The sequence below is a fragment of the Mesoplodon densirostris genome, chromosome 14 (genome assembly GCF_025265405.1).
Source record: "Mesoplodon densirostris isolate mMesDen1 chromosome 14, mMesDen1 primary haplotype, whole genome shotgun sequence".
NCBI classification, from domain to species: Eukaryota; Metazoa; Chordata; class Mammalia; order Artiodactyla; family Ziphiidae; genus Mesoplodon; species Mesoplodon densirostris.
The window spans coordinates 61,108,620-61,136,246 of record NC_082674.1 but is presented as its reverse complement, the minus strand read 5'-3'; the positions used below and the strand labels follow the sequence as shown (position 1 = coordinate 61,136,246).

Genomic DNA, 27,627 nt, shown 5'->3' with positions numbered 1-27,627 from the left:
CGAGGCAAAGCAGAATTCCCTGGAGTATAACAGGGCAAAGAAGACAGCGCACTCCCCGATCCCCTTTGAGAAATATCAGTCTACAGGGAAGAGCAACTCAGCTCTGACCGCTGTTCAGAGCCACAATGCTGCCCAGTAGGTACAGCATTGAGGACAAGTGATTTCTAAGTCCTCTGGAGTCCTATCTTTTCTGTTCAAAGTAGATCCAGTTTGTACTCCAGATGCTCACCCAGCAGTGGCAACCGTATCCCAATGTAAGAGAAGTCATTTGAATTAAGCATCATTTCACATTTTTTATACCTAATCACTATGCTGGCCACACACACTCATAAGCACACAAGCACAGGCCACACGCGCCCTTCCAGTGGTCCAGAGAATTGATGCCGGCCCTCCACTCAAATTCCACCCAAGGCAAAATCCTCAGGCAGCCTGCGTGGCAGTGTCTCCACAAGCCTCCCTCCCCGACCGAGTTCAGTGTTATTCAACAAGTGTTTCCTGGACAATTCCTCTGGGTCCCCCCACCTTCAGCCAAGGAGAAGAAGTATACGGAGCGCTGGCCTTGTAGCAGCCCCGAGACCCACCACACAAGGGACTAGCAGAGGGCACAGCACAGGGTCATGGGAGCCCCGCTGGGGAAAAGCCCAGGGCAGCAAGGCCAGAGGGCTTCCCAAGGAGAGCCCTCTCGGCTGCAGACGCCAGCAAGCAGGCTGGAAGATGACACCAGCAACAGACTCTGTGCCGGACCCTCCCCAGACCCCAGACATTCCTGATTCACACAGGAGCTTCCTCTGAGAAATGCCAGCCAGTGGCCACGCACAGCCTCCAGCCACCCCAGGGTCAGTTCCAGGGGAGAAACTGCTTTGGTTTAGGGTTTGGGAGTGAAAATAAACACTCTGGGTTTTATAGGTTCACCCGTGTTGGCTGCTGTTTTCCTTTCCAGCAGCCGCTCAATCAGGCCTTTCATTCAGAAGCCAGCGGCCTCTGAGGAAGCCCTGGGCAGTGCCCTCAAAGCTCAAGGGATGTTTATTTGGGGGAGGGGGTGGAGCTAGGATGGAAAGTGTGACGTCTCCTGCGGCCCCGGTACCAGGCTGACCCTGCCTGCCGTCCCCAGAGGTGCGGGTCCCCGGGAGGAGCTCCCTCCCTGCAGGGTCCACCCCCAGCCCGGCCAGTGGAGGACAAGGGGCCCTCGACCTGCACCCCACTTACCCACCCCCCACACACAAACCTGCCGCCTGCACCCCGACCTCTCACACTCTCCCCCGAAGGAAGAGGAAGCAAGACTGTGAATTAGGTCACTTCTCTTCTCCTTGGGGTAGGTGCTGATTGTCAGAAAGCATCCTGGCCAAGGTTCCCAGGAAGTTGCAGCTGCAGAGGTCTCCCACGCACTCCCACAACCACCGCCCCCCCGCCACCTGCCAATCCCCATGTGCTTGTTGCTCCATCCACCCTGAGCCTGGCTGCGTGGGGCTAGAGAAAAGGTCACTGAGAGGAGAGGAACACGAGGAAGCACAGCTGCCGGGGAGGAACCAGAGTGGTAACCAGGTCGGGGCGGAGCAGGGTCCAGAAAGGAGGACGGGTGCCTGGCCGTGAGCTGAGTGCCACTCTGTGAACAAGAGGTCACCCTCATGGAAGAACTCAGATCTACTCAAGTAAGTAGCAAGTACTTGGAGTGGGGTACATCACTTGTCAGCTATTTTAACTCAAGCAATTTAGTTTCTTCATCTGTAAAATGGGGATGTTAAAAGCCTGCTGCATAGGAGAGTTGTAAGGGGTACATGAAAAAACGTCAGCAAAGCGCCTAGGCTGATAGTGAGCACTTAGTAAGTGCTAGTTCTTTAGATATCTTAGTAAGTGTTAGTTCTTTAGAACCTGCTGCAGGTTCAAGGGTAAGTCAAGGTCCCTTCCTGGAGGAGCTCAGAGTCATGGTGGGAAGAATATGACAGAGGTAGATGGCAATTGATCTATGCAGTGGGTAAGGACTCTGAGAGAGGTGCTGGTGAGGTCCTGGCCAGGTGCTGAGGAAGCAACAAACAGCTCAGCTTGGGGAAGAGTCAGAGGGCATCTGGGCTGGGTCTTGAAGGATGAGTAGGAGTTCACTGGATTAAAAATAGGGACGGGAAGGCATTCTAGGCACTGATCACAAAGGCCAGAAATGTGGAAGAACTAGACAAAGGTTGACAAAAGTTGGTGCAGCCAGAGCTAGCAGATAGAGGGGAATTAGGGAAAGATGAAACTGGTGAGGTCCAAAGGGGTCAGATCACGAAGGAGTTGTCTGCCAGGCTAAAGAGTTGGGGATTTACCTGTTAGTGTCTATGTCTGAAATCAGGGGAGTGACATGACCAGCTGTGTCTGGGGTTGTGTGGAAGGTCACAGGGAGGCCAGGAGATGACTGGAGCGTTCAGATAAAAGGGGCAAGGCCAGTGTGAGACGGCAGCCACGATGCGGAATAGGAGGGAACAATCTCCGAGACAGATTCAGGAGCCAGAATCAACAGAACTGGGCACCTGACGGTTACCAACCTGATGGGTAGTAGAAGCGCTTTGATATGATACAAAGACCAAGGTGGGAAGTAAAGGGGGGCCTGGATCTGGGGGAGGGGTCCCAAGGAGTTCAGCTTGGACAGGATGAACTGAGGTGCCTCTGAGGCTTCCGGGGGAGACATCGAAAATGTGGCTGGACATAAAGGAACTAAAGACCTGGAAGCTTCCCCAACAGGAGTGGCTACTGGGCTGCCTGGGGGACCCCAGTGCCCAGAGAAGAGAACACACAAAGAACTCTCAGAAGCATCAGGCTTAGAGGGCAGTAGCTCAGTAGAAGCAGGTAGGGCAGCGGGAAGCTGCAGGAGACCAGGAGAGAGGGGTGTCCCAGGGGCCAAGGCCAGAGGGGCTTTCAGGAGGAGGGGATGGTCAGTAAAACCAAAACCTGCAGAGGGGTCAAGCAGGCCACCTGACAACCAGGAGGACACAGCGACCTGACAGCAGCCCTAACCTCCACAAACCCAACACACACAGCGCCCCCCGACCCACCATAGGAGAAGCCTGGGCCATGTTCCCTGTGGTCTGAAGGCCCAATGACTCTGTTCCCAGCTCTCAGTCCCTGGTCCCTGGCTCTCCTCCCTCCTCCCACCTACCAGAAAAGGAGTCCTTGTCCATCGCAGGCAGATCCCGGGCCTGGTACATGTAGCAGCGTAGATGGTAGCGGTTCCCATCTGCACCGAGGAAGAAACAGATGCCAAGTGAGGGGCTGAGGGTGACCAAGATCTGTGGCTAGAGAGGAGGACAGAGGGTGTCCCTAGAAGGGGCAGTGGACAGGGGGGCTGGATGGTAGAAATGACACGTGTACTCTCTGCTGGAGTTAGCTGCTCTCAAGACAAGGAGAGCAGACCACAGCCCAAAGGTGGACCCCCAAGTGATGTGTCCTTGGGCCTGGTGACAGCTGGGGAGGTGGCAGAGGAGGGGGAAGGAGTGGGGGGGTCACAGATGATGGGGGCAGTGAGAATGCACAGCGCCTTGAATGCTGGATTTCAGGCTTAGAGTTCACACACACACACAAACCAAGAGACACTGACCCACTAACAAAACACCCAGACTCAGTCCTCCTCAGCCCCCACGTATACACCTGACCGTGTAACCCACACAAACAGGAACGTCAGGCTACATTCATCCGTGTCACCCCGGTAGACACCTCCAAATGTCACTTACAGTCAAAGATGCAGGAAATCGTGGGTGTGTTCACGCCAAAGCTCAAGGTGGAGACAGACTTGGAATCTTCACTCCTGTCGTCCACCATGCCGCCCTGGAGATGGAGAGCTGGTCACCACAGACTCTGACCCCAGAGCCTGGGGGTGGCAGGGAGACTGGTTTGGATCAGATCCCCAGGGTCCTTTAGACAAGGCTCCTCGCCTGCCCAAAGCTCTGATTTCACTCCGAGGCAGCGCCTCCCCAGACCCCAGTGTTAAGTCCACAGGGAAATTCTCCCTCTCTAGTGGAGACCAGACAAGCCAGAATGGGATTTTGAGTTGTTCCAGACTAAGAGGTTAGAGTTTGATAGAAGGATGGACTCGAAGGGGCTCTCTGAGAGGGAATCCAGTGGGGATCTGCCCAGTGATGAGTTAAGGGGAGCCCGAGGCTGGAGGGCCCTGTCTAGCATCTCTGTCCACCCGAGACATGTCTGGACACGGTGCTAGTGCCAGGGACACACAGGCACTTAGCTGGGTGCCCAGTTCTGGGGAGAAGCTGCACTGCATCCTCCACTGTCTCTCATCAGCTCCCACTGTGCTGACGGTCAGAGGAGGCCTCAGCCTGAGGACAGGGAACAGGAGCAGAGGCAGGGTGGGTCTACACTTGGCCTCAGAAGCTGTGTGTAAACCTTGCCCTTGTTAGCGCTGGGCTCTAACCACTGGGCCATAAACCAGCCTCCTTGGACCAGATGCCCGCCTCCTTGGTGCACTGCTTCCCTCCCCCACCACCTCTGCCACACCGCAGCCCCTCATCAGGGATGAGCCCCAGCGGGGACCAAGGCCCCCACAAAAATTGAAAATGTATCAGTCACACAGTAGCCCGTCCTTCCAGACCTGGCTTTCTGTGATATGAGCTCCACCAGCCTCCCACGGCTGAAGCCCATCAGAGGGACTGCCCGCTTCCTCTGCAAGCCCTCCCCCCATTCCCACACTGTCACCTGCCCCAGTCCCTCGCCAGTCCCTCTTCCCAACACACAAGCATGCAAACCCTTGAAAGAAAACCCCGGCCTCCCCTCCCGTGGCATTTTCACCCCACCCAGGCCCACCCAGAGCAGCCACTTCCCAAGGCCACCCTGCCCTCCACCTGGCGGCAGCCATTCCCCAGGAGTCTCGACCTCTCCCCAGGCCCTGCAGCTACATCGTCGCCCCAACCCCCTAGATGTACGGCCACCTAGGTGCTCCTCCTCCCCAAACCGTGCCCACCCTCAGGGCCTAGCCCCAGACCTCCAGTCCAAGAAGCCTCCCTGGGTGCCCGTCCGCTGGCTTCCGACCCACCTGCACCCAGGACCAGGATCAGCTGTATTACCCACACTCAGCACTCAGCTCCCGGCCTGAAGCCCTCCATGGCTCTCGCCACCTGAAGGGCCCTGGTCAGACCCCCAGTGACCTGCTCCACCTTCCCCCTCCAACACCAGGGCTTACTTCCCCCAAATCCAATGGGGCAGGCCACGCTCCCCAAAGCTGGCCCAGACACGCACCTGCTCCCAATGCAAGCTCCTACCGTTTCCTGCCAAGAGTGCTGGCCTCCGCAGCTCAGCTCATCTTAGGACACCCAGGGAAGGCCTGCCCTGGTCACTCGGGGTCAACAAGGAAATGCAACCTAAAGGGAGGCAGTCATCCTCTGCTGCATCCCACAAAAGGGCCCATAAAACATAGACGGGGGAAAGACATGTTCACCTGCTCTCCCAGGGGACCCACCGAGGTCCGGCTACAACTGGGGGGGCTCTGGCTCCTAGCACAGGAAACCCCCCTTTCTGACAGGAAGATACGGTGACACCACCACCCCCCCCCCGCCTTTCCTTTGGCCACAATTTCAACACAAGCTCTAGAATCAGATTCCTTGGGCTCCAGTTCCGGCCCTACCATTTACTAGCTGTGTGACTTTGGGCAGGTTGCTTAACCTCTCTGCACAAGTCTCTCTATACATTTGGGATAATTCTCCAGGATCTATCTCAGAGAGTTGCTGGGATTGTTAGGAAGATAAATCACATGTTGTGTTAGCACACCACCTGGGGAGGTCATAAACCATGAAGTTACTAATTGTGCTCAGGGGTGGTATTCATATACCCCATGTTTGTTCAAAATTATTCCAGGAGCTGGAGAAGTGGACATTTCAGTGCAAAGTCACAGTCCTGGGCAGAAATCAAAATCAGTCAATCAAGCAATCAACCTCTCTCCACACACACACACGCACACACACACGTACACACAAGCACGTGCACGCACACACACGCACACACACATACACACACAGGAGAGCAGGACAACAGGGAGGGATGCCATACTACACACAGGTGAGAACCCAAAGGCCACAGCATCTGCAATCTTCCCTCCCGGCAGGCATGGGTCCCGGGTATCCTGGGTTCCCGCCAGGAGAGGCGCTGGGCCCAGCCTCACAGCTCTGGCCCGGCCGCCACCCACACCAAGCCCAGCAGCTAGTAGCTCTGGCCGCAGGGTCTACGAGGCCGCACGTAGGGCCGGAGCTGGGGGCCCAGCAGGCCACCCCAGGCCTGAGGTACAGGGACGCCAAGGAAAGCAGGTCAGGATGCTGGAACCAGGGTTCAGCCAGCCCCCAGGTGCCACGAGGCTTAGCGCAGGCAGCTCGGTGCGCCTTGGTCGGGGGGAGGGCAGGCTCGGTAGCCCCTCAACCTCACCCTGGCCACACATATGTCCCACATCAGCAAGCAGGGCGCTGAGGTGAGCGCGGGGAGGGAAGCCGCCTCCGGCTCCCATGGGCCCCGTGATTCCTCTCTCCCACCAGGCGCCTGCAGGGACCTCCACGCGTGCGGGCTGCCTCCAGGGCACATCCCCACTCAGTGCACACCTCCTCCAGGTGGCCCCCGCAGCCGCGTCCTGTCAGCAGCGGTCCCACCCAATGGCCTCTGTCCGGGGCTTTGGCAGCGCTTTCTGGGTCTCTGTCCAAAGGTAGGGCCGCCTGCCTGTGATGAAAAAAGGTGTCCCCCTCCCTGGGATTTCCACAAGGCCGGGGCCAGGTACCTCAGGCCCGGCTCAGTCCTGGCCCACAGCAGGCCCTGGCACAGAGAATGACACCCTTCAGAGGCAGAACCAGCGCTCCCTTGGAACGGCGCTGAGGGGCTGCCGAGGCTCTTCCAGCTGCCCTGTCTCCAGAGGAGGGGCCCACAGCCGCTCCCCCTGGTCCACAGGGCCTCTGTCCGCCCCCACCCCCATCTGCCACCCTTGCGTGGCCCTGCCTCCACCTCTCCTTCCCTCCCTGCTCAAGGAGACAGACAGGGGTTGCTGGGAAGAAGCTGGGAGAACCAGGATGACACACACACCTAGAGTCCCCAGTAAGTTCAGTCCCGCCAGAGGAGCCTCAGCCCTGCAGTCAGCCAAGTTCCCAGGCTGGGCAGAATTCCACCCCCACAGCAGGCCAGCGCCTTTACATCCTCTGGCCCACTGACCCTCCCAGGGGGGACTTGGGCTCTCCACGCATCCCCTTCAGACCTTAGGGGCAGAGCGGAGGCCGGCCCCTCTCCCAGCCCGGCGGCAGCCCCTGCGTTGAGTCTCCAGAAGTCAGGATGCTCACCCCCAAACACCACAGCCTGCTGCTTCCACACTCAAACCAGCTGAACCCCCAGGGTCCCCTTTCTCGCCCTCAGGCCTCCTGCACGTAGTTCTCTCTGCCCTGCTTTTTCCCTGGCTTTTTCCTCAGACATCCAGTCTCACCTTCAGGGTCACCCTGCAAGGATGAGTTAGGTACACCTCCCGTGTGCTCCCACAGAGCCCCCGATTTCCCCCCTTACTGCATATAGCACCCTCCATTGTAAATACCTGTTCACTGTCTGCCCCTCCCACAGACAGCTTTGTGAGGTTCCCCCCATGCACCCAGCATCCAGCAGAACCCCTCACACACAGCGGGTGCCCCATTAATAATTAGAGAATGAGTGAATGAATGGATGAGCACACACCTTTCTCGGGAGAGTTGATGACAAAGGCCAGCCCATCGCCAGGTCAGGGGATCAGCCTGTGCGTTAACACAGATAATCCAATGCCATGCTTTTTCCACTCTGAAGCATATTTTTGGCTTTCACACGTGGACATACATGGCTCACGTTTGGGAATTTTTCTCAAAGCAAACGATGAAATCTCATGAAAAGCTGATTTGGGAGCTTCTGGGAAGCATCTCCCTCCCGTCAGCCTGTCCCTCTGACATGCCACTTGTGTTTATTGAGCATGTACTTTGTGCCAGGCCTTTCCCATATTCGAGTTGGAAAATAGGTATTGCTGCTTGTGGAGACATAAGATGTTACCTCCCCAGAGAGGTCTTCCCTGACCAAAGGTCAAAAATCATGTTCACATCCACATGGTCACATACCGCACCCCAGACAACCCAACCCCACATAATAGCCCTGTCTACTCTCTTATTCAGCTTTACTGTTTCTCAGAGCACATACTACCCGATACATTTGCTATATTAACCTTTTTGTTCATTGTCTCTCTGGCTCCATGAGGGCACTGCTGTGTCCCCAGAACCCACTACGATGCCTGGCACACAGAAGCCCTTGGCAAATATTTAGTGATCAAGGAAAAAAATCCAAGTTGAGCCCCAGTCTCTGTAGGTCCCTCTCCCGTCACATAATCACCTGTTTTCTGGAGGGAACTGTTTGGGGCTAAAGGAACTTTCTGGACCGAGCCTTACTTGAGGGAAGCATCCCCTGAGAAAGCGATGATGTTGGCAGAGGGGAGAAGAGAGGGTCAGTGGAGGTGCAGCAGAGATGCTGCCCTTAGCATCTATCCTCACAGCAGAATCCTGCCGACACCTTACCACCTTACAACAGGGACTGTTACTGCCTTTGTCCTCCAGATGGGCAAACTATGGCACACAGAGGCCAAGCCACTTAACGATTGCATGGAAGAAGAGTGGCCTGCAACTCCCTGACATTGCACAGCATGTGCATAGAGTAGATGATCAGGGCGACTCATTCATCTTACAGACCCTGAAGCTCCGACATAGAGAACATCAGGCTGCCAGTCCCCGGGGGATCGGGCTCCATGTCAGGTGCCAGGAAGCGGGGGTGGGGGGCAGTGCCTGGAGCTCACAGTGTGGGTTGGAGGAGGGTAGCTGGGGGTGCCTCAGGGAAGCCTGAAACTCAGATTCCTCACTGTAAAGTGGCCATCGTGGTAACACTCACCTCGATGGGCTACTGAGGAAAATGCAGGGTTTTTCAGCCTTGGCACTGTTGACATCTGGGGTTACATAACTCTTTGCTATGGGAGCTGTCCTGTGCATTGCTGGATGTTTAGCAGCATCCCTGGCCTCAACCCATTAGATGTCCATAGCTGCCCCCCTCCCTCTGTTGTGACCACCAAAACTATCTCCAGACATTGTCAAATGTCCCTTGGGGGATGGGGTGGGGGATAGAAATTGTCCCCAGCTGAGAACCACAGGTGGAAATTAAATGAAACGTACCCACAGCCCCTGACAGGTCCCTGGCACATAATCAGCATTCAGTGGTGCCAGTTTAACTCTTTCATCTCACCCGTTTCATGCTGAACAATACCTTCCCCCCGCCTTAATCCCTGCCCTCTGGCTTTAAGTTTGGAATTCATCACCATCCCTCTGCCACAGGACCTTTGCACTGGCTGTCATCACCACCTGGAATGCCCTCCAGACAAGCTACCTTGAGCTCTTCCCTCAACTCAGTCATCACTGAGGCTTGGACACTTCCTTGACTGCCCTGCCTTTATCAGCAGCCCCTACCCAGCCTCTCCTAGCATCTCTCCTGCATCCATCTTTCCATGTGTATAGGTAAGGCATGCACGTTCCCTTATCCCCTGCACCTGACCCCAGTGTCTGGCACTTAGTAGATTTATCTTAGAAGATTTATCGCCTGAAATGAATCACCAGCATCCCCGCCCTAAGGCATGTGCACAGCACTCAGGCCTAAGGTCCCAGGGAAAGGGACAGGAAAAGTGTGCGTCAGACAGCAACCTCCCACCCTCATGGGGCTCAGGGTCAGATGCCACCAGAGAAAGAGAGAGTGACGTGGGCTCACTTACACCCCAGATGGGGCCATTTGTGGGGTGGAATGGAACAGGGTGGGCCCTTGGAAGGTCCCATTCAGGACGTTTTCCTGGAGGAGGGGAAAGAAGAGGGGTGCTGGAACAGGGGTAGCAGTGTCACGCTGGAGGCCTGCCCCCCCCCCCCAGAGCTTAGGGAAGGCTTGGCTAGAGGGGCGAGGCCGGGTCAGGGCGAGGCCGGGAGCAGGGGGGCTGGCTGCCTCCTGCTCTCGCTTGGAGCCCTGAGCAGAATCAGGCTGCAGGGGTAGCTAACGGCCTGGTTTCCACCCACCCACCCTTCACCCCCACTCCGCACTCGCACTCTTCCCCAGCCCCAGGCCAGGCTCGGGGCATTGAGTTTCCCACAGTCACATTCCTACCTCCATAGCTCATGCCGATGTGACTCCCAGGCTGGGGCTGGCAGCCACGCAGTCTGTGGCCACGCACCGGGTCTTGTGGCTAGCTGTGGGAGGGACCCTACTGCTCGCCCAAGGGGACTGGGGGGCCTCCAACCCGCTGTTGCCCCGCTGGCAGCCACGGCTCCCTGGAGGTGCCCGAGCTCAGGAGGGTGAGGAACTCTCCTTCTCAGATGCCAGGGCTCCCCAGGGGTCCCCTGAGCCAGAGGCCAAGTCCACCTTTTCTGCCGAGGGCTGACATCCCGGGACCCTGGCCGCCCCACAGGGAGGAGGTGGGCAGGTTCTGGGAAAACAAGGAGTCTGTGAAGGGGACTCCTCAACCCACCTAAAGTGGATCCAAGACCGAGCAGCAGACCCCTGGCGTTTCTGAGATTCTTTCTGCACACAGGCTGTCACACACATGCCTCCTGCCTCTGGCACTCCCACACGGGGCCCAGAGGTCTGGTTCAGGATCTATAAAGCGGAGGCACGGAGGAGACCAGAGCAGAGGTGGATGCAGCAGAAAGACACAGGCTGAGCAGCGGGGCTCCCCAGGGCTGAGTAAGAGGCGGACAGAAACACAGAAGCCACACTCACGGCGGTCAGGGAAAAAAACGGAGCCTCGGAGGTAGCTCCAGGGGCCACCAGGGCACGCCCTGCCCCAGCGGAGTCAAGCATATGGGTTTCAGGGGCCGGCCACCCTCCTCACCCTACAGCAAGGACTCAATTCCTATGTCTGATGGATCCAAAGAGCACAGGTGACAGAGCTGACAGGAAGGGTGCGACTATGGGGAGCCCCAACCTCTTTCCTTATGTAAACAAGATCAGAGGACCCCCGAGGGCAGCAGGTGCCGGAGCTGGTTCTCAGGGCTCATGAGAGATCATTAAATTTCCAGCCATTTGCCAGCCATTTGTTAAACACAGTCATCTGTAAAACTTAAATCATATAAATGTGTAACTTCAGAGATTATTTCTAAAACAAAGGTGATGATACATATTCAAACGCATCACTTCCAAATTCTTCCACTACCTTTTACCGTTATCTTGCTCCCAAGGTGATTTACACCTAGAGTATCTGTGAGGTCAAGTACTATATAAACACTGTATAATGGTGTGCCACTGCCCATCTCCTCCTAGCATCCCCACATTCTGTGATCTCACATTGAGACCTTGCAACTGGCCATGGCAGGGATATTTATACCATATCAGCAAATGCTACAAGTAGAGCTGGATTTGTTCTCTGGATTTTTTTCCAGAGAGCCAGTTGTTAAACGTCGACCAGCACAGGCAGGCCTCGGGTGACCTGCCAGGATCTCTTCTTCACCATCGGCTCTGCTGGGACACCCAAATAACAAATGACAATGTAGAGAAGAGTGCTATAAACCTGTGCAACCCAGCCATCATCCATAAGATTTTTCACAATATTCAACCAAGGAAACTCCACTAAAATAATTATTACTCGCTTTCTCTGTGCCTCAGTTTGTTTCTCTGTAAAATGGGAGCACTAATAAAATCCACCTCAGGATTATTGGGAGGCCTAAATGAGATAATACATGAACAGGGCAGAGGGCACTGCCTGACACACAGCATATGCTCTAGAACAGTTGACAAACTGTATCCATAAAGGGCCTGAGAGTAAATACTTTCACCTTTGCCCAGCCATATAGGCTCTGCTGCAACTACTCAGCTGCAGTAGCAGCAGACAGCAGCCGTAGACGATGTGCCCATGGATGAGCATGGCTGTGCTGATACAGCCCCGTTTACACAAAAAGGCAGAGGGCCAGACTTGGCCAGTGGGCCATCGTTTGCCATCCCCTGCTCTGTAAGGGGAGGTGGTTATTTTTGCTGTGTTGTTATCACCTCCATCTGATAAGTGAGAAAACTGGGACCCAGAGATTCATGTTTTTCTTCAGGATGCATGGGAAATTCGCTGGTAGAGCCCAGGATCTCCCAGGACCCCCGCAGGGCTCTTCCCAGCTCCTGCTTCCCCATCAGAACTCAGCACCTGAGCAGGGATCTGAGGCAGGACAGGACTGAGTGCCAAGTCAGGGCCCTGGGGAGCCCACACCCATGTCACTGCCCTGACTGCTCTGGCCTCAGCTTCCAGGGAAACCCCACACAGGCCCACAGGCCAGGCCAGAGGAGAACCCTGTAAAAAGAGAACCCTTGGGAACACACAGCCCTCCCTTCCTAATCAGGGCTGATTGCAACCTTAAGTGGAGTAGCAGGCGAGTGTGCAACCCCATTTAATTTACAGCTGGAGCCAGGGCTTGAGAGCAGCTGCGAAACTCCTTGCAAAGCTACCGGCCAGCCCCTGGGGATCCTGGGAGTGGAATTAGGAAACCTGGAGAATCCACAATGCCACGTGTGGGCTGGCACGAGTGTCTGTGTTTGCATGTGCCTGTGTGTCCCTCTAGGCTTTCCAGGTCTCTGAAGGCTGCAGAGGATGCTCAAGCAGGTTTTAGGCCGTGCCAGGGTGCCACCATAATCAGGACAACTGTATGTCCTCGTTTGCCTAGCTTATGCCTATTTTCCAGCATGATTTTTAATAGTGTCCAGACCAGACAATAAATTATAAGGTCACCCTAGCCACTGTGGACACAGACCCTCATGCATGTATAATGACACACAGGGTGTAACACACCCATCACATCCACCCAGCAGTAACACACACAGTCCATGCTTGCCTGTGTGCTGGCATTTTGTCTCAGGTACACAGACACACAAGTTTCAGTGGACGCACGCAGGCTTCAGCATCCCAATCTTGAGTGAGATAGACCCCGAGTCCACATATTTAGAGGATTTACTCAAATGGTCCTTCTGTGTAATCCTCCGGTGGCCCTCGGCCTGCCCCGTAGCACAATGCCAGGTGTGGAACAGGTGTTTGATTAGGACATTCAAGAGACACAGAGCCGCCTTCCAATGGCCCACAGACCCAGCCAGGGGTCTTGATGACTTAATAAGGCAAACCCCTTTCACCTCCCAGGTGCTGCCCTTGCTCAAAGTAGCCACACTAGGAAGCATGCCTAGGTGCCCCCGTACACAGCAGGATTTCATCCAGGTCCAGAGATGGCCCCTCCCCTCCCCACCCACATGTGACCTCCTTTTCAGCCAGTTCAAAGCCCAAATTCCTCCTCTCTGGCACCAGCTTCTCCCTGACCCCCTTCCTAGCACTTCCGACTCCCAGCTACCCTTCCCTGCCCCCTGACTGGGGCTGGGGATGCCTGCCTCTGTGGGTCCTTGGCACTTCAGGTCAGGACTCGGGCCCCTGCCAACCAACTGGAGGCCTCCTGGCTGGGGGCAGTGGTGACAACTCCTCTCCAGCTGCCCAGCTCCTCCAGGGAGGCCAAGCTGCCTGGCTACAAGACGAGGAGGGGCATGCATCCAGCTGAGGGCTCCAGCCAACCACCCATGGGTCCTCTATGGGGGAAGGACTTTATGCCCTCATAGCAAGTGGGGAGATGAATCTGGGGAGAGAGAGCAGAAGAGCCTGCTCTCCTGGCCTTGGTTCTAGAACTGACACAGGCCGTGACGCTGGGCAAACTCCTTCTCAGGCCTCCGTTTCTTCTGGGGCTACCTTAGGGGCTCAGATTTGTTCTAGAGCAGCGTTGTCCAAGAGAACTTCCTGTAGTGATGGAACTGTTCTGTACTGTCCAATATGGTAGCCACTAGCCAGACGTGGCTGTTGAGCTCTTCGAATGTGGCCAGTGTGACTGGGGAACTGAATTTTCTTATTTCAATCACTTTAAATGTAAATTTAAATAGCCACACCTGGCTAGTGGTTTTCATATTAGACAGGGCAGTTCTGGAACCTCAGTCTCCCCAACTGTAAAATGGGTATAATCATAGAATCCAGCCTTCTGGGGTCCCTGTGAGGATGAAATGAGACAATGCATGTACAGCTCTCAGCCTGGTCTTCGCCACGAGGTAAAATAGAGTTTTGTAATTCTTACCCTCTTTGGGATCCTAGATTTTCTTGAGAATTGGAGAAAACCATGGACTTTACATCAGAATTTACCCACCACAGACACACACATGCACACTGCACACACACATATATCACGCATGTGCACACGCCATATACATCCATACACACATCACACATGTGCTTACACATCAGACACACACGCACACAGATCACACATGCACACCCACAACTCTGCATCCAATTTCAAGCAGCACCAGAGCCAGGTGGAGAGTGCTTTCGAACATGAAAGTTCCTTCCAGCTCTAAAAATCTCCAAGACTAGGAGCACATGTGGCCGAGTCTCTATCTCCTCTTCTCCCTGCCCAGGCTCAGGCATCTCAGAAAACCCTTCCAGACACTCCGGGCCAAGTGCAAAGACAGGGCTCTGGAAAAATCCTCGCGCATGGAGGGCAGGCCCAGGGCAAGGGCCACAGGATGGATTCTGTGAGCTCATCCCCGGCAGCCGTCACCAGCGTTCTCAGAGAGTCTGGTGGCGTCAGGAGGGGGTGACTGGGTGGACGCCGGCGGTGGCGGTGGCGGCGGCAGCGAGGGGTGTGGGGCAGGAGAGGGAGGCTGGATGGAACACGCTATAATAGCAGCTTTGTGCTCCACTTCCCAGCTCCCTGGGAACGCCAGGAAGATTATGAAACCCGGTGTCTTTGGGAATGCCAGGATATTAGCTGGAAAAAGAATAATACGAAACTAAAATAATGCTCGGGATGGAGACAGCAGACCATTAGCAGACAGAGCCAGGGCCTCCCGCTCCGCAGGGGGAGCCAGGCTTGGCCCCGGCAGAAGGTTTCAGGGAAAGGCTGCCCGTGCTAATGAGCAGACTGGGCCTGCCTTCCAGAGAGACGTCTTCAGGAGGGGAGCTGGCAAGTGAGGCCCAGCTTGCTGGTGGACGCATGGGCCAGGGGACGGGTAGGAGGAGGCAAGGGGGCGCCACAGGCCTGGCCCTTGCGCCCAGACGCCCAGAACCGTCAGATTGCCAGGAAGCCCACCTGGCCACCACGCACAGTCCTGGACTCCTCCAAGCTGTGCCCCCCCAGGTCCTCCTCCAAGAAGCCACCGTCATTAGGCGCTGTCACTCTGGAATGACCTTTGTCTGCCCTCCAGCACTTCGGAGATGCAGCTTCTGTTGGGTTTATTTGCTTTCACATGTGAATACCCTCTTCCCAATCCGGCAGGGGTTTCCCATGAGCCAGGCCTCCACTATCAGGTGGCGGATCATTGGAAGAAAAGATCATTTTCTCCCCATAAGGAGCAGGGAGAACATGTCACCTGTCCCTGCCTCGCTCTCTAGGGCCCTGGTGACACACCTCCAGTCAGGAATAGACACCCCGCCTCCCTCAGAGAGGCACCCGGTAGTGGCTGACGTGACTGCCTCCCTCTTCTTCGGGATGCCCTGTGCACCCGACATCCTTGTTACTCGAAGATGGTCTTTGGACCAGCAGCATGGGCATCACCGGAGGCTGTTAGAAATGGAGACTCTCGGGCCCCACCCAGACAGCAGATCAAGAGCATGCGTTTTAACAAGATCCCCAGATGGGTCTTATGTTCATTAAAACTGAGAAGCACCTCTGTACATGGGTTATGTCCTTAATCCTTACGAGGACCCATACACGTAGTGACATTCATAAGTAACAGAGTCACTAAAGGGACAAGTGACCTATCCAAGCTGAAGCAGAGGAAGCAGAATTCAAACCAAACCAGTGCCATTCAGAAGCCTCACCCACCCCACCACACTCCCGCCAAGTGAATCGGCAGGCATCAGTGACCAGTGGGCAAAGGCCAGTACCCAGAACAATAGATTGGTCCTGGCACCCAGAAAACCCGACCATCTGCCCCAGTGATGCAGGGTGGACTCTAGCCCCAGTGTCTTGCTGGAGCATCAGCACATCCGAGGATGAAGGACAGCAGACTTAGGGATGGGGACCCAGGCCATCCTTGGTCCTGGCAGGAAGCATGTAAAGGTGACCATGGAAGGGGAGAGTGTGTGTGTGTGTGTGCGTGCGTGTGTGTGCGTGTGTGTGTGTGTGAGCACGTGTGCTGATGGGGGCTCATTTGCTCAAATAGAGTGGTCCAGACAGTTTCAGTCCAATGACCCTGTGGTCCTGTCCAAGTGCTGGTCACACCTAAAGACTGTGTCCAACTCCAGGTTTGTGGATCCAGCCATTCTAACCACTGTCTGCCTCTGGCTCCCTATGTCAGCAAACCTCCCCCAGGACTCTAGGCTTCACTACTTTGGTTTCTGCCACATTTCACAGGCGAGTCCCATCTGCATCACGATCATTCACCTTCCCACTTGACATTTGATTTCAATGCTCCCTCATGACATTTTTCTCCCACATAAAGAATAAACGGTCTGGTTTCTGTGTTCTGGGAAATGGCCTTCTTCATTCTCCTGGTCACCGAGCCGTGAAAGCTTGGCAGTGGGTCCTCCAGCCTTGCTCGTCTTCTTCCCCTAGATCCTCACCAGCCCCAGAGCCATCCACGCTTCCATCCACGGGCCTCTGGGCACCTCCGGCCTTGCGCCCTCTCTCCTCTCAGCCCCCTCGCCTCACAGCTGATGCTCAGCTCCCACGCCCCCAGCCTCCCTGCCCCAGGCCGCCTGGCCGGCAGCCTCCACATCCATCTTCCTCATGCAGCACTTCACCATTGTGCGTCACACTTACCAGGGCCAACCTTGAACTCATCGCAGCCCCAGGCCCACCCCGCCCGTGGCCTGGCGATGGCAGCGGCCCTACCGTCCACCCAGCGGAGCCTCTGATGCCCACTGGACCCTTCCCGCCCCAAGCCCTGCTACTCCACCTCCCTCCACTTCGGTCCCTTGGCCCCCACCCCAGATGGTCACATCTTCCCAGATCTCTAACCAAGCCTCCTGATGGTCTCCTGATGGGAGGCTCTCCGGCCCCAGCCATCCTCCACGGCTACTTGATTAATGGCCCTAAAACCCAGCTCTGACCAGAGCACTCCTCCTCCGCTCAACAACCCACACTTGCTCCTACTGCTCATTCAAGAGAAGAGTCCTGGGCTTCCCTGGTGGCGCAGTGGTTGAGAGTCCACCTGCCGATGCAGGGGACACGGGTTCGTACCCCGGTCCGGGAAGATGCCACATGCCGTGGAGCGGCTGGACCCATGAGCCATGGCAGCTGGGCCTGCGCGTCCGGAGCCTGTGCTCCGCAACGGGAGAGGTCACAATAGTGAGAGGCCCGCGTACCGCAACAGTGAGAGGCCCGCGTTCCGCAAAAAAAAAAAAAAAAAGAGAAGAGTCCTGTGGTCGTCATGTATAGCTCTGTGTCCACCACCGTTTGGGGTTTTTTCCTTTCCAAATGCTCTTCTCCCCAGCCTGTGGGGCTGTCAACCACAAAAAGGGGCGTGACCCAGGACGGTCATTCAGAACATTCCGTTCCTCGCCCTCAGGCTCAGGGGCTGGTGTGGGCACAGGGCCAAGCAGAGCCAGTCAGTCCCACCCCAGCCAGTAATGGCACCACTGAGCAAGTGCACACCCTCCACTCCGGGGTCTCCCGCTGGGAGGAGACAGAGGATGCCCGCTGGGCTGTGCTAGCTGTAAAGGTGGCGTCAGCCTCTGTCGCAGGCACCATCTTTGCCAGTGACATGGAGAGAGCCAGTGTGAGAACGGGGCCAAGACAGAGGAGCGAGTCGGGGACACTGTGTGAGCCCCTAGTTCCTGCCAGGCCTAGTGCCTGATTCACCTCGGTGAATCAGATTCCCAGCAATCTGAGCCTTTAAGCTCTTTTTCCCTCTTCAGCCCACTTTGGTTGTGTTTCTGGCGGATGAAAATGAGTCTTGGCCCCTTAGAGGGCAAGCACCCTCAGGCCTGGCCCCGCCTCTGAGGCCTGCTGAGGTCTTTATTCCCCAGTCCTCAGCTGGAACCACACAACCTCCCCCAGGCACTGCCCTGTGCCCAAGCGAGGCCCCTTCTGACAGGACGAGGAGACTCCCGGCTGCAGCTGCTCCAGCCTGGGTGGCAGTTTCAACCTCCACCTGAGCACCAGCTCAGGGCCCCAGAGAGCCCAGACCTCTGCCATCTCCTTCCAGCCTCCTCACCACTTGGCCCCCAAGATCCAGGAGGTGCTCCCTCCAGAGCCTCTGACATCCTCTCAGGAGAACTCATGTCCAACCAAGGACATTCAGGGTCAGTAGACCTCTCAGGCTACTCCCTTGGACCAGGCCAAAGCCTCCCAGACCCAACCCCAGTGATGGAACCTCCAGGCCCTGCCCACTACCCCCTCGGGGCCACTGCCAGCCTCAACTCCCTTCTCTGTAGCCATCCCATCGGGTCAGGGGCCTGCCCCACTGTACTCCTTGGCTGAGGGCTAAGACCCACTGCTCCCCACCCAGACGAAATGCTCATATGGACGCGCATGCAGGCACACACACACACACATACACACAGCTGGCTCACATGGACACACTCAGATTCCATCAGCCAGTGAAGCTGGTGGGACCTGCTCCCCTGTGTCACAGCCCAAAGCCCCCTCAGGGGACAGGCAGTCCTACCTGGATTTCAGAGAAGGTGTCTCCTCCTGGGCATCTCACTCCCAATGCTTGGATGGAGCCTCCAGACCAACAGAGTGGGGGACAGGCTATCTCCTGGCCCTGAATGTCCCCACTCACACTGTCCAGGAAGGGTCTGCTCATCTCTTTTGCAGAACACATCATCCTGACCCTGGATAGCTTTGACCTGGCCCCCATTCCACTGGCTCCGGGAAGTACTCTCTGAGGCAGGACAGCCAGACTGGGGTTTGGTCTCTGAGGCACATCTCTCCCCAAAATTCCCGAGGATGCCCACAAGATAGCCTCCTCTCAGGAGGACTCATGTCCAACCAAGGACATTCAGGGTCAGGAGAGCTCTCAGGCTACTCCCTTGGACCAGGCCAAAGCCTCCCAGACCCAACCCCAGGCCAGCCAGCCTCTTCAAGAAGAGCCAGGTCCCTTGGCCCCCGTCACAGGTCAGACCATCAAAAGCCCGGGGCCCTCTCCCCCAGTCCCTTCTCGATCACCAAAAAAGCAGTGGGTCTTCTGGTGCCAAGAAATGAGCTATTTTATTTTAGGAGGACACCCAGACTGGTGTCCACTTTCCCCACACGCAACCTCAGAGGACTGAAGCCAAAGTCCTGTCCCGGGGTCCCCTGCACCTCTCCTGCGTCAGCCCTGAACTGCCCTGGCAGACCACGCTGCACCCTACCAACCCAAGATGACCACTGCCACATACCAGGGCCCCCTCGAGGGCAAACACAGCTGCAGGCCCCGTCTTCTCCAGTGGCTCCATGCGGCGGCGCCAGCGGCGGCGGCGAAAGGCGTCTGTCTTGCGGTACTCCAGGTGGAACTTCCAGCCAAAGAGCGAGGCGTACTCCCAGCCCTCACCCTCCGCCTCTGCCTGCCTGTGCTGCATGGGAGAACAGGGCAGACTCAGAGGCCACTTGGCAGGTTGGCGGGGAGTCCTGGGTTGGGCTCCAGCTGTGCCCTCCCTGCCCTCCACGATTCTCCCCGACACACCCCACACCATCACCCTCCAGGTGGGAAAACCTGGGAGGGCCGCCCAGAGGAGGGGGCTCTGAGCAGCTTCTGCAGTGACAAGAGTCCCGGGTCAGGAAATCAGGAGAAGAGGCTCCCTAGGCTGTGGGGAGGTCCAAGGTGCCAAGAAAGGAAGGTAGGCTGAGCAGTGATGAAAACACTGGGCTTTCGGGTTTGTTTGTTTATTTGGATTCTGGGTGGATTTCACGAATCCAAGGTTTTCTTGTCATTTCCTTTTTCTTCTTCATATCCCAACTTATAAAAGTGGAAATGGGTCTGCAATTCAGAGGCAAAATGAAGAGCCCATTTCCCAGCCCCAGGCTGTTTCTCCATGAGGCTAGGCCTACGTCAGTGTGGACAGACCCCCGCACTTCTTCTCAAGGGGTCCTTTCCCAGCCTGGGGGAGCCCCGGAAGCCCCTTCCCATCCACCTCGTGACCTGAGATGATCCTCAGGTCAGGCCCAGGCCATGAGCTCGGTGACAGTGCCAGTCCCGGAGGCCAGTTGCCTCCCTCTCCTGGAACGATGCTGGTGGTGAGGGAGCAGGCAAGGCACACCGTCTGGCAAGGCTTTGCCTCTGTCCCCTGGGTGCCCTCACAGGGAGAGTTGAGGCTGTCTGGTTCATGCCACCAGGAACAGCCTGCTGCCCAAAAGCCTTGCCTCTCCTGGGACCCAGTGACCTTTCTCTCTAGATTCACTGTGACCAAAGAGAGAGGAAGGGACTCGGGTCATGCCAAAGGCTATTCCCGGACTGGGGAAGGCCTAGTTCTCGAGCCAAAATTCCAATGTGCACTTGGGAAGGAAGGACGCAGGCCAAGAGGGCTCCAGGCAGGCAGGCCCTGAGGCTGTGCACGACACGGGCATCTGTGTGACCCCAGGAGCAGGTACAGGCACTTGTGTGCCCATACAGGCTCACTCTGCACCTGTCTGTGTCCCAAGAGTATCTGGGCACGGCCGTGGGCATGTGTGCTCACACTGTGTACATGCCCTCTGGTAAATGCTGACCAAGCCCACCCAAGCCCGTTGACCAGCGTCCCCCTTCTCCAGGGAACTGGCCGTGCTGGAGGGAACAGGCTCCCTCCAGCACGCCCCCAGCAACCCCCAGCCAATGACTGACGGCTGAGACCGTACAAAGCCCAGCCCCCTTGCCTGGTGAGGAGGACTCTGTGGTGCTCCAGGCTGAGCCCCTTCCCGAACCACAGCTCAAGCCAAGGCTGACTCTGCCGGAGACCACATCCTTGCTCCTGGCACTTCTCTGCCCCTCGGACACCTAGCCATAGACACACTCTAGGTATGCCTTTGCACCTTCCAGGTCTGTGCGTGAATTCCAGGTGCATCCCCTTGCTTGGTCATGGGCATTTGGGTGTTTTCTGTCCGTGAGCACCTGTGTGAGTGCTGGGTGCGATCTGCGAGCATCTCGAGTGAGCCCGTGTGTCTTGTACATGTCCCCTGCACAGAGGTGTGCTCCTGTGCCCAGCTGGCCTCCCCTCCCCAGGGCCTCACCCCTACCCACCCCCCCACCCTCCCCCCACCGACTGGGCTCACCCTCTTCAGCGCCTCCATCTGGCTGAGGTCCCTCCTGCGCAGGCGGACCCAGCGCCGCCGACGGTGTGTGTAGTACATCTTCTCAGCAGGGACCCAGTGCCTCGGCTTCCGGTCCGGGGGGATGGTGATGCTGTACTCCCAGCCTGGAGGAGAGGTGCCCAACACTCACCGCCTGGCCATTCCCCATCTCTCCAACTGGGGTACGTTCACAGACTTTCAAGTGGCCACTGACTCCCAATTTGTAGTTTATAGTGAGGACTCACCCAGGAAGTCCCCCAGATGAAGTAGCCCAGTGAAGGCCAGAACCCCAGGCCCAAGGGGCCTGCACTCAACTGCGCCCCCCTCCGGCATGCCTCGCGAGCCTGCCGGGTGCTCGCTGGGCTACACGTGCTGCCCACCTTGTTCGTCAACGGCCCGATTGAGGTCCGTGGACCACTCTTCATCTTCCCACTTCCAGCCCAGTGGGCACTCGATGTCATCCTTGGGAAGCACCTTCTCCCCGTTCTGGGGTAACACAGGCCAGGCAAGCATGAGAAGAGACCGACGTGATCAGGGGAGATGAGAAGATGCAACCTGACAACATATATTCTAAAGCCCCAGGTGTGACTCAGGCTCAGTGTCCTACCCTTGCCAGACCTCACACACTGTCCCTCTGGAAACCAGGGCATGGATGCTGGGGACGTGGGAGCAGGGGAGAACATTCCTCTTCTTTCAGTCACAGGCCCCCCTTGGGCCCAAATATCCAGGCCTCCAGGAAAGCAGAGCCCACCTGCCCCCAGAGCACCCCCTTACCACGTCCGTGTAGTTGTCACTCATGTAGATCCACTGGCCTCCGGGGAGCCGGGTCTGGTTCTCAAACACCTCCTCCACGAAGCTCAGGTGGCCCGCATCGGTGTCATGAAGCAGTCTGTGGGCGGGGGTGAGTCAGAGCCTCTGCCGAAGAGACCCCCGGCCATCCACAACCCCCAGCAGAGCACCCCAGAGCCTGGGCCAACCCTCCTGTGTCAGCCTCACCCCAACCAACAACAAGAGAGATGAGGGGAGAGAGAGGAGGGGCAGCGAGTCAAGGGGAGACCCAGGGACACACCTGCAGACAGAAGAGAAAGTCACCACCAAGATAAAGAAAGAGAAAGGGAAGCCGACTGAAGACGTCGAAAACCCAGTGGGTAGTTGGAGCTCAATAGATAGTTGTAGAAATGTAAAATGTTATCGAGCTATGTACTTAAGATTTGAGTACGTGACTACAATATATGTTACTCTTCAATTTTTAAAAAGTAAAAAGAAAAACCAAACAGTTGTTGAATATCAACCAAACTGGAAAAGAGAGAGAGGAGAAGGAGGTGGAGATGGCGATGCAGATGGAGAAGGACTAACGAGGCTGTTCTGAGGGGCACTGAAGGAGGGATTGACACGCAGAGAAGGGAGCGGGCTTTCTGCGGTATCTTGGAGGAAAAGGCCGGAACCAGTGGACGCAAAGTCCACTGGAGGCCAGCTTCGGTTTAATCGTAAAGGACTTTCCAATCATTAGGGCCCTTCCAGAAAAGAATGCTGCCTCATGATCCCCCAGTCCCGGGAGAGTTCAAACGGAAGTCGCTCTGACCGGCGTAGGGGCAGTGGCCATAGACAGAGGGATGCACAGAGCCGAGGCCCTTTCAGAGCAATGGCTGGGCCAGGCGGGGTCCCCAAGCCCTCCCTGTCCACGACTCACGTCTTCTCTGGACACACAAACCAGTCTCCAGCCCAGGCCCAGCCAGTTGAGGGGCGGAAGCTCTCCTTGGGTAGCTTGATCTTGCCCGTGACATCAGAAAATTTGGGGTAGGTGAGGCCCGTTGTGCCCCAGTTCCCGACCAGCGCCAGCTTGGTCTGGTTCTCATACTGGAGAGTGAGAAACAGAGAAGTGAGTGGGGCTGTGGTAGCTTTGGGGCCGGGGGTAGGGTGGGCAGGCGGTCAGGCACTCACGGTTTCAGCAAAGACGGAGAGCTTGCCCTCAGCAAACTGGTTGAACTCCTTTTCATCCACAGAGAGCCCGAACCAGAGCCTGACCCGAATCTGCACTGGCATCCGGGCTCCGGGCACCCCTTCCATTGGATACTGGGTAGCAGAGAAGGAGAGAAACCCACAGTCCCCTTCAGGGTCAGTATGTCTCGACTTGGGGGAGCCTCCAGGCCTAAGCATGCCAGCCTGACACCCCATCAGGTATGTGCTCTGTTGGAGGACTTATCAGAATTTCATGGAAGAGGGGTGTATGACTAAGAAATGCCCCCACCGGCCAAGATTCCTTCCCATCACAGGAGAAGACTGCATCCTCACCATCTAGATGCTCTCTGCAGAGACGAGCCATGTCTAGACCAGGAGCCCCCATTCTCCCCTCTCCCACCACATCCTCATTTCTGTTCTCTTCTAGAATAGCATTGTCCAATGGAACTTTCTGCTACAGTGGAAATGGTTTATATCTGCAGAGTCCAATGCACTAACCCCATGTGGCAGTTGAGCCCTGAAAATGTAGCTGGTGTGACAAACTAAATTTTTAGTTTTATTTAAGTTTAATTAATTTAAATTTAAATAACCATATACGGCTACCATATTGGATGGTGCAGTTCTAGAACATGTCTTTATAAGAGATAGAAAGGTCTGGGCTTCCCTGGTGGCGCAGTGGTTAAGAATTCGCCTGCCAATGCAGGGGACACGGGTTTGAGCCCTGGTCCAGGACGATCCCACATGCTGCCGAGCAACTAAGCCGCTGCACCACAACTACTGAGCCTGCGCTCTAGAGCCCATGAGCCACAATTACTGAAGCCTGTGCTCCGCAACAAGAGAAGCCACCACAATGAGAAGCCTGCGCACCACAATGAAGAGTAGCCCCCGCTCACAGCAACTAAAGAAAGCCTGCGCACAGCAACAAAGACCCAAGGCAGCCAAACATTAATTAATTAATTTTTAAAAAAAGATAGATAGAAAGATGTGGTTTTTTTTGGGGGGTAGGGGTTCGCTGGATGTTAGTGTATCATCTGATATCCCTACCCTTTTAAGTGCTTATCAGCCTGTTAACCACTATTCACTGGTCTTCAACTGCTTTTTATCCTGAAACTTTCAGAAGCTCTGCCAAAATGGAATAACCACGACAACCCAACATAAAAAATTTATTCTCCACAACTGCTTCACCATTTGACTGAAATCAAGGGACAGATATGGCCTGAAGAGCGGAAATGCCTCACTTTTAGAATAACACACAGTCCCTTAGAGGAAGTAATACATTAACTACCCAGGCTTCATGTGTGTGAGCTTAGAGGAGTGTCTCCTCTGGGACGTGCAGCTGAATGAGATGAGAAAGTCTTGGTGGGTTCAGAGGAGGAAAGGGAGGCTGAGGTAAGAGCTCTCTGACTGGTAGAGGAGGCCTGGATCCCCGGAGGGAGAGCCCCGGCTGGGTAAGAGGGTCAGGAAGGGGTGTCATGGCAAGGCATTAACAGTCTCACCCTTCACCCAGCCTCTCTGCCTTTGGTTCATCCTTGGTGAAGCCTGGAGGAGCCCCTGACCCCAAGTGTCACCCCCCAGAAACCCCCCCATGACTGTTCGCTTCAGTGTCCTCTCCCCTGGGGTGGTTAGCAGCCTTTTCCCCTCCAAACCACCAGCCCCAGGGAGATGGCAGGAATGCCTGACCCCCCCTTCTCCCTCCGCCCCCAGTCTCTCCCCTGCCCTCCCCCAGACAGGGCCAGCCTGCTGGACCCAAAATAGCAACAGCAAATAAAGAAATGTCTAGTTTGGGGCTCCTCTCCCTCTCTGCTGGTGCTCATTTTTTCCAACTTTGGTTTAAGTTAAGAAACACCAATGTTTTCTTGGTCTCTGCTTGCTGCCAACATTTTTGTAGAGCTTGCTCAGGAGCTACTGGCGGGGCTCATAAACTCAGTGGGGAAGACTTCGAGAAACAATCCTATATCTTTTTTTTTTTTTCTTGCTTGGGATCAGGGAAATTTTTCAGTTTGCATTTCCCCGAGGCTGCAAGGCCGAGGTCAGAGACTGATCCCGTTCACGGGCATCCACCAGGCCCACTCCTGCAGCCCCACCTCCACTGTAGCCTGACAGCCCTCCCCAGTTAACCCCATTCAGATGTGGCCACTCCTTGACTTCCTTTCCCATCTGCCCTACCAGGCAAGGAGCTGGCTTGGGAGGGAGGAACGCAGGATGCTAGGAGGTTAGGATCTCACGAGGAACATGCCCGAGCTGGGAGGGCCAGCCCGCTGCCTGACACCCCCCGCCCTCTTTCTAGGCAAAGCCGGCTCTCCTCTGAAGCACCAATGACCCAAACGCAGATATCTGATCATCCCTGGCCCTGCGCTGGCCTCCAGTCATGGTGCTGGGTAGAGCCTCCTCTCCCCAGGGGGCAAAGGAGTTTCCCCAGAAGGAAAAAGGGAGACGAGGAGGAAAACCCTGATATTCATTGATCACCGAGTTCCAGCCAGACCCTTGACCTGTGGTACCTAATTCCATCCTCAAAATTGTGATCAGGGCAGCCTGATCTTTGTTTTAGAGGTGGGAAAACAGCATTCAGAGAGGTTAGACAATCTGCCCAAGACCACACAGGATTCCAGCCAGCCCTGCAACCTGTCCACACGCTCCGGGCCTTTGAAACCTGTCTCCTCTGCCCACCTCAGGGGGCAGCAAGAATGCCTGATCAGTGTACGAATGGGTCGACCCATAGCCACTCAGAGGTTCGAGGCTAAGGTTAGTCCACAGTGACTTCGTGGAAGAGGTGAGATGGAAGGAGGTCCTGGTGTGGATGGGAAGAGAGACGTGGGGAGGGGGGGTTGAAGGCCAGGCAGCTTACGATGCCAGCGGGGCCATCTGGAGGCAGCCATGCGTGGTGAGGGACGGCCCTCCCCACGGGACGCTCCCGGGGGCCGCGACTGCCACAGCTCAGATTTCCCCGAATTGTGTCCCGACCAAGCAGCCTGGGCTCTGTGTCCCCACATGAACCCAGAGAGGAGGACGGGGGCCTCCAGGCACCTGCTCACTTCCCTGTTACCCACCCACCGAGGCTGCGAGAAGAGGGCAGGAGGACAAAGGGCAGGACGGGGGGGCGGGGTGACTGGAGGAACAGGATTACCTGCTCCCAGATCTCTGACAGAGCAAAGCCATAGGCACAGCCGGTGCCCAGACACCAGCCTTCCCCCGGGGAGGAACCTGAACCCACGTGTGACTCCACCTGAAGCCAAACCCTCAGGAGGGGGGAGGGGGGAGGCAAGTCTGTGCCCGGGCTGCCAAAGGCTGGCGGTGGGAGCTGAGGGCTGAGGCCCCCCACCAGGGAGCTGGCTGGAGGGGAGCACAGCCTCGGGAGTCAGCCCCTCCTTCGTTCCCAGCACCCCTGGTTCCAGTTCTCACCTGCTCCCTTTCCAGACCAGGTGCATGGGGTCTAGGGACTTTGTGGGGAGAGGGGAGAAGGGAAGTCCTTTTACGCAAGCCCTCGGTCCCTTCCAAGAGCAGAGTCTAAAAACTCGGAGTCTGACAGAGAACAGGAGGGGAAACAGAAGGGGCACGGACCACCCTGGGGGTGAGAAAGTATGACCATGACTTAAGGAGAAACAACCCACTTTCAGAAACATCGTCTGCAGCTTTCCACAATTCTTGCCACAGTAGCTGGTGCCCCGTCGGGAGAAGAGGACCTCATGGGCGGGCACCCGCTGGTACGCCACCCGCTTGTCACCCTGCAGCATCCAGATGACGATGTCAGGCAGGCTGTTCTGGGGCTGGAGAGAGGGTGGAAGTCAGGGTGGAGATGGTACCGCCCAGCCCGCACCCTTAGCCCCCTCTCCCCAGGCCTCTCCTCCCAGCTCCCACCCCCAGCCGCCCCCTTGACCTCCCAGGGCTGGCTGGGCACCCCTGTCTTCAGCAGCTCTGAGCCCCCAGGGATAGGGCGCCAGGCTGCCCCCGGCTCACACGAGGAGCCCGCCAGGAATTCACTAAGCTGCGTTCACGTTTTCTAGGAAGGGACACTCCTGCCTGGAGCCCCAAGTTCTTAGATCCCCTCCACTGGGTGGGTAGTTAGAGACTCCCAGTGGGGAGACATCGGAGGATCTGATTTGACCCTAGAGATGACATTGCACTTAACGTGCCACCACCTTCCTCACCCCTGAGAGCAGAAGCGAATCCACAGAAGGGGTGCGCCTTCCCAGAGGACACACGATCCCTCCTCCCTCTAACAGCGGGGACCCTGGGGGTCTGGCCCTTTTCTGGGCCTGCTGACACTGGACTCTGAAAATGGTGACTAGTCCAGACTGCAGGGCCCTTGAGCCCCTCCGAGCCTCTAGGCGTGAGAACTGCTCCCAGCTGCCACACTCAGGAGAGGCGGCCAGTTGGCTAAGTCCATCTTCTCCCAAGGCTGCTGAGCGGTGTGGTCAGTGGGGCAGGGCTGGGTCTCGAAGCCAGG

The 27,627-nt window shown here is 56.5% G+C and overlaps 1 protein-coding gene across 23 annotated transcripts in view; it reads right to left on the bottom strand.

The window, feature by feature from the left end:
* DYSF (dysferlin) overlaps positions 1-27,627 on the bottom strand; it is a 239,464-nt gene that overhangs the window by 102,085 nt on the left and 109,752 nt on the right. For all 23 annotated transcript variants that reach the window (XM_060117344.1, XM_060117350.1, XM_060117352.1 and 20 more), the window contains 9 exons: positions 26,792-26,947; positions 23,166-23,297; positions 22,915-23,081; positions 21,999-22,113; positions 21,605-21,710; positions 21,207-21,349; positions 19,361-19,534; positions 3,702-3,795; positions 3,131-3,208 (listed from right to left, as the gene is read on the bottom strand). In XM_060117344.1, the coding sequence (XP_059973327.1) occupies positions 3,131-3,208; positions 3,702-3,795; positions 19,361-19,534; positions 21,207-21,349; positions 21,605-21,710; positions 21,999-22,113; positions 22,915-23,081; positions 23,166-23,297; positions 26,792-26,947 (1,165 nt within the window). The remainder of the gene's footprint in view (positions 1-3,130; positions 3,209-3,701; positions 3,796-19,360; positions 19,535-21,206; positions 21,350-21,604; positions 21,711-21,998; positions 22,114-22,914; positions 23,082-23,165; positions 23,298-26,791; positions 26,948-27,627) is intronic.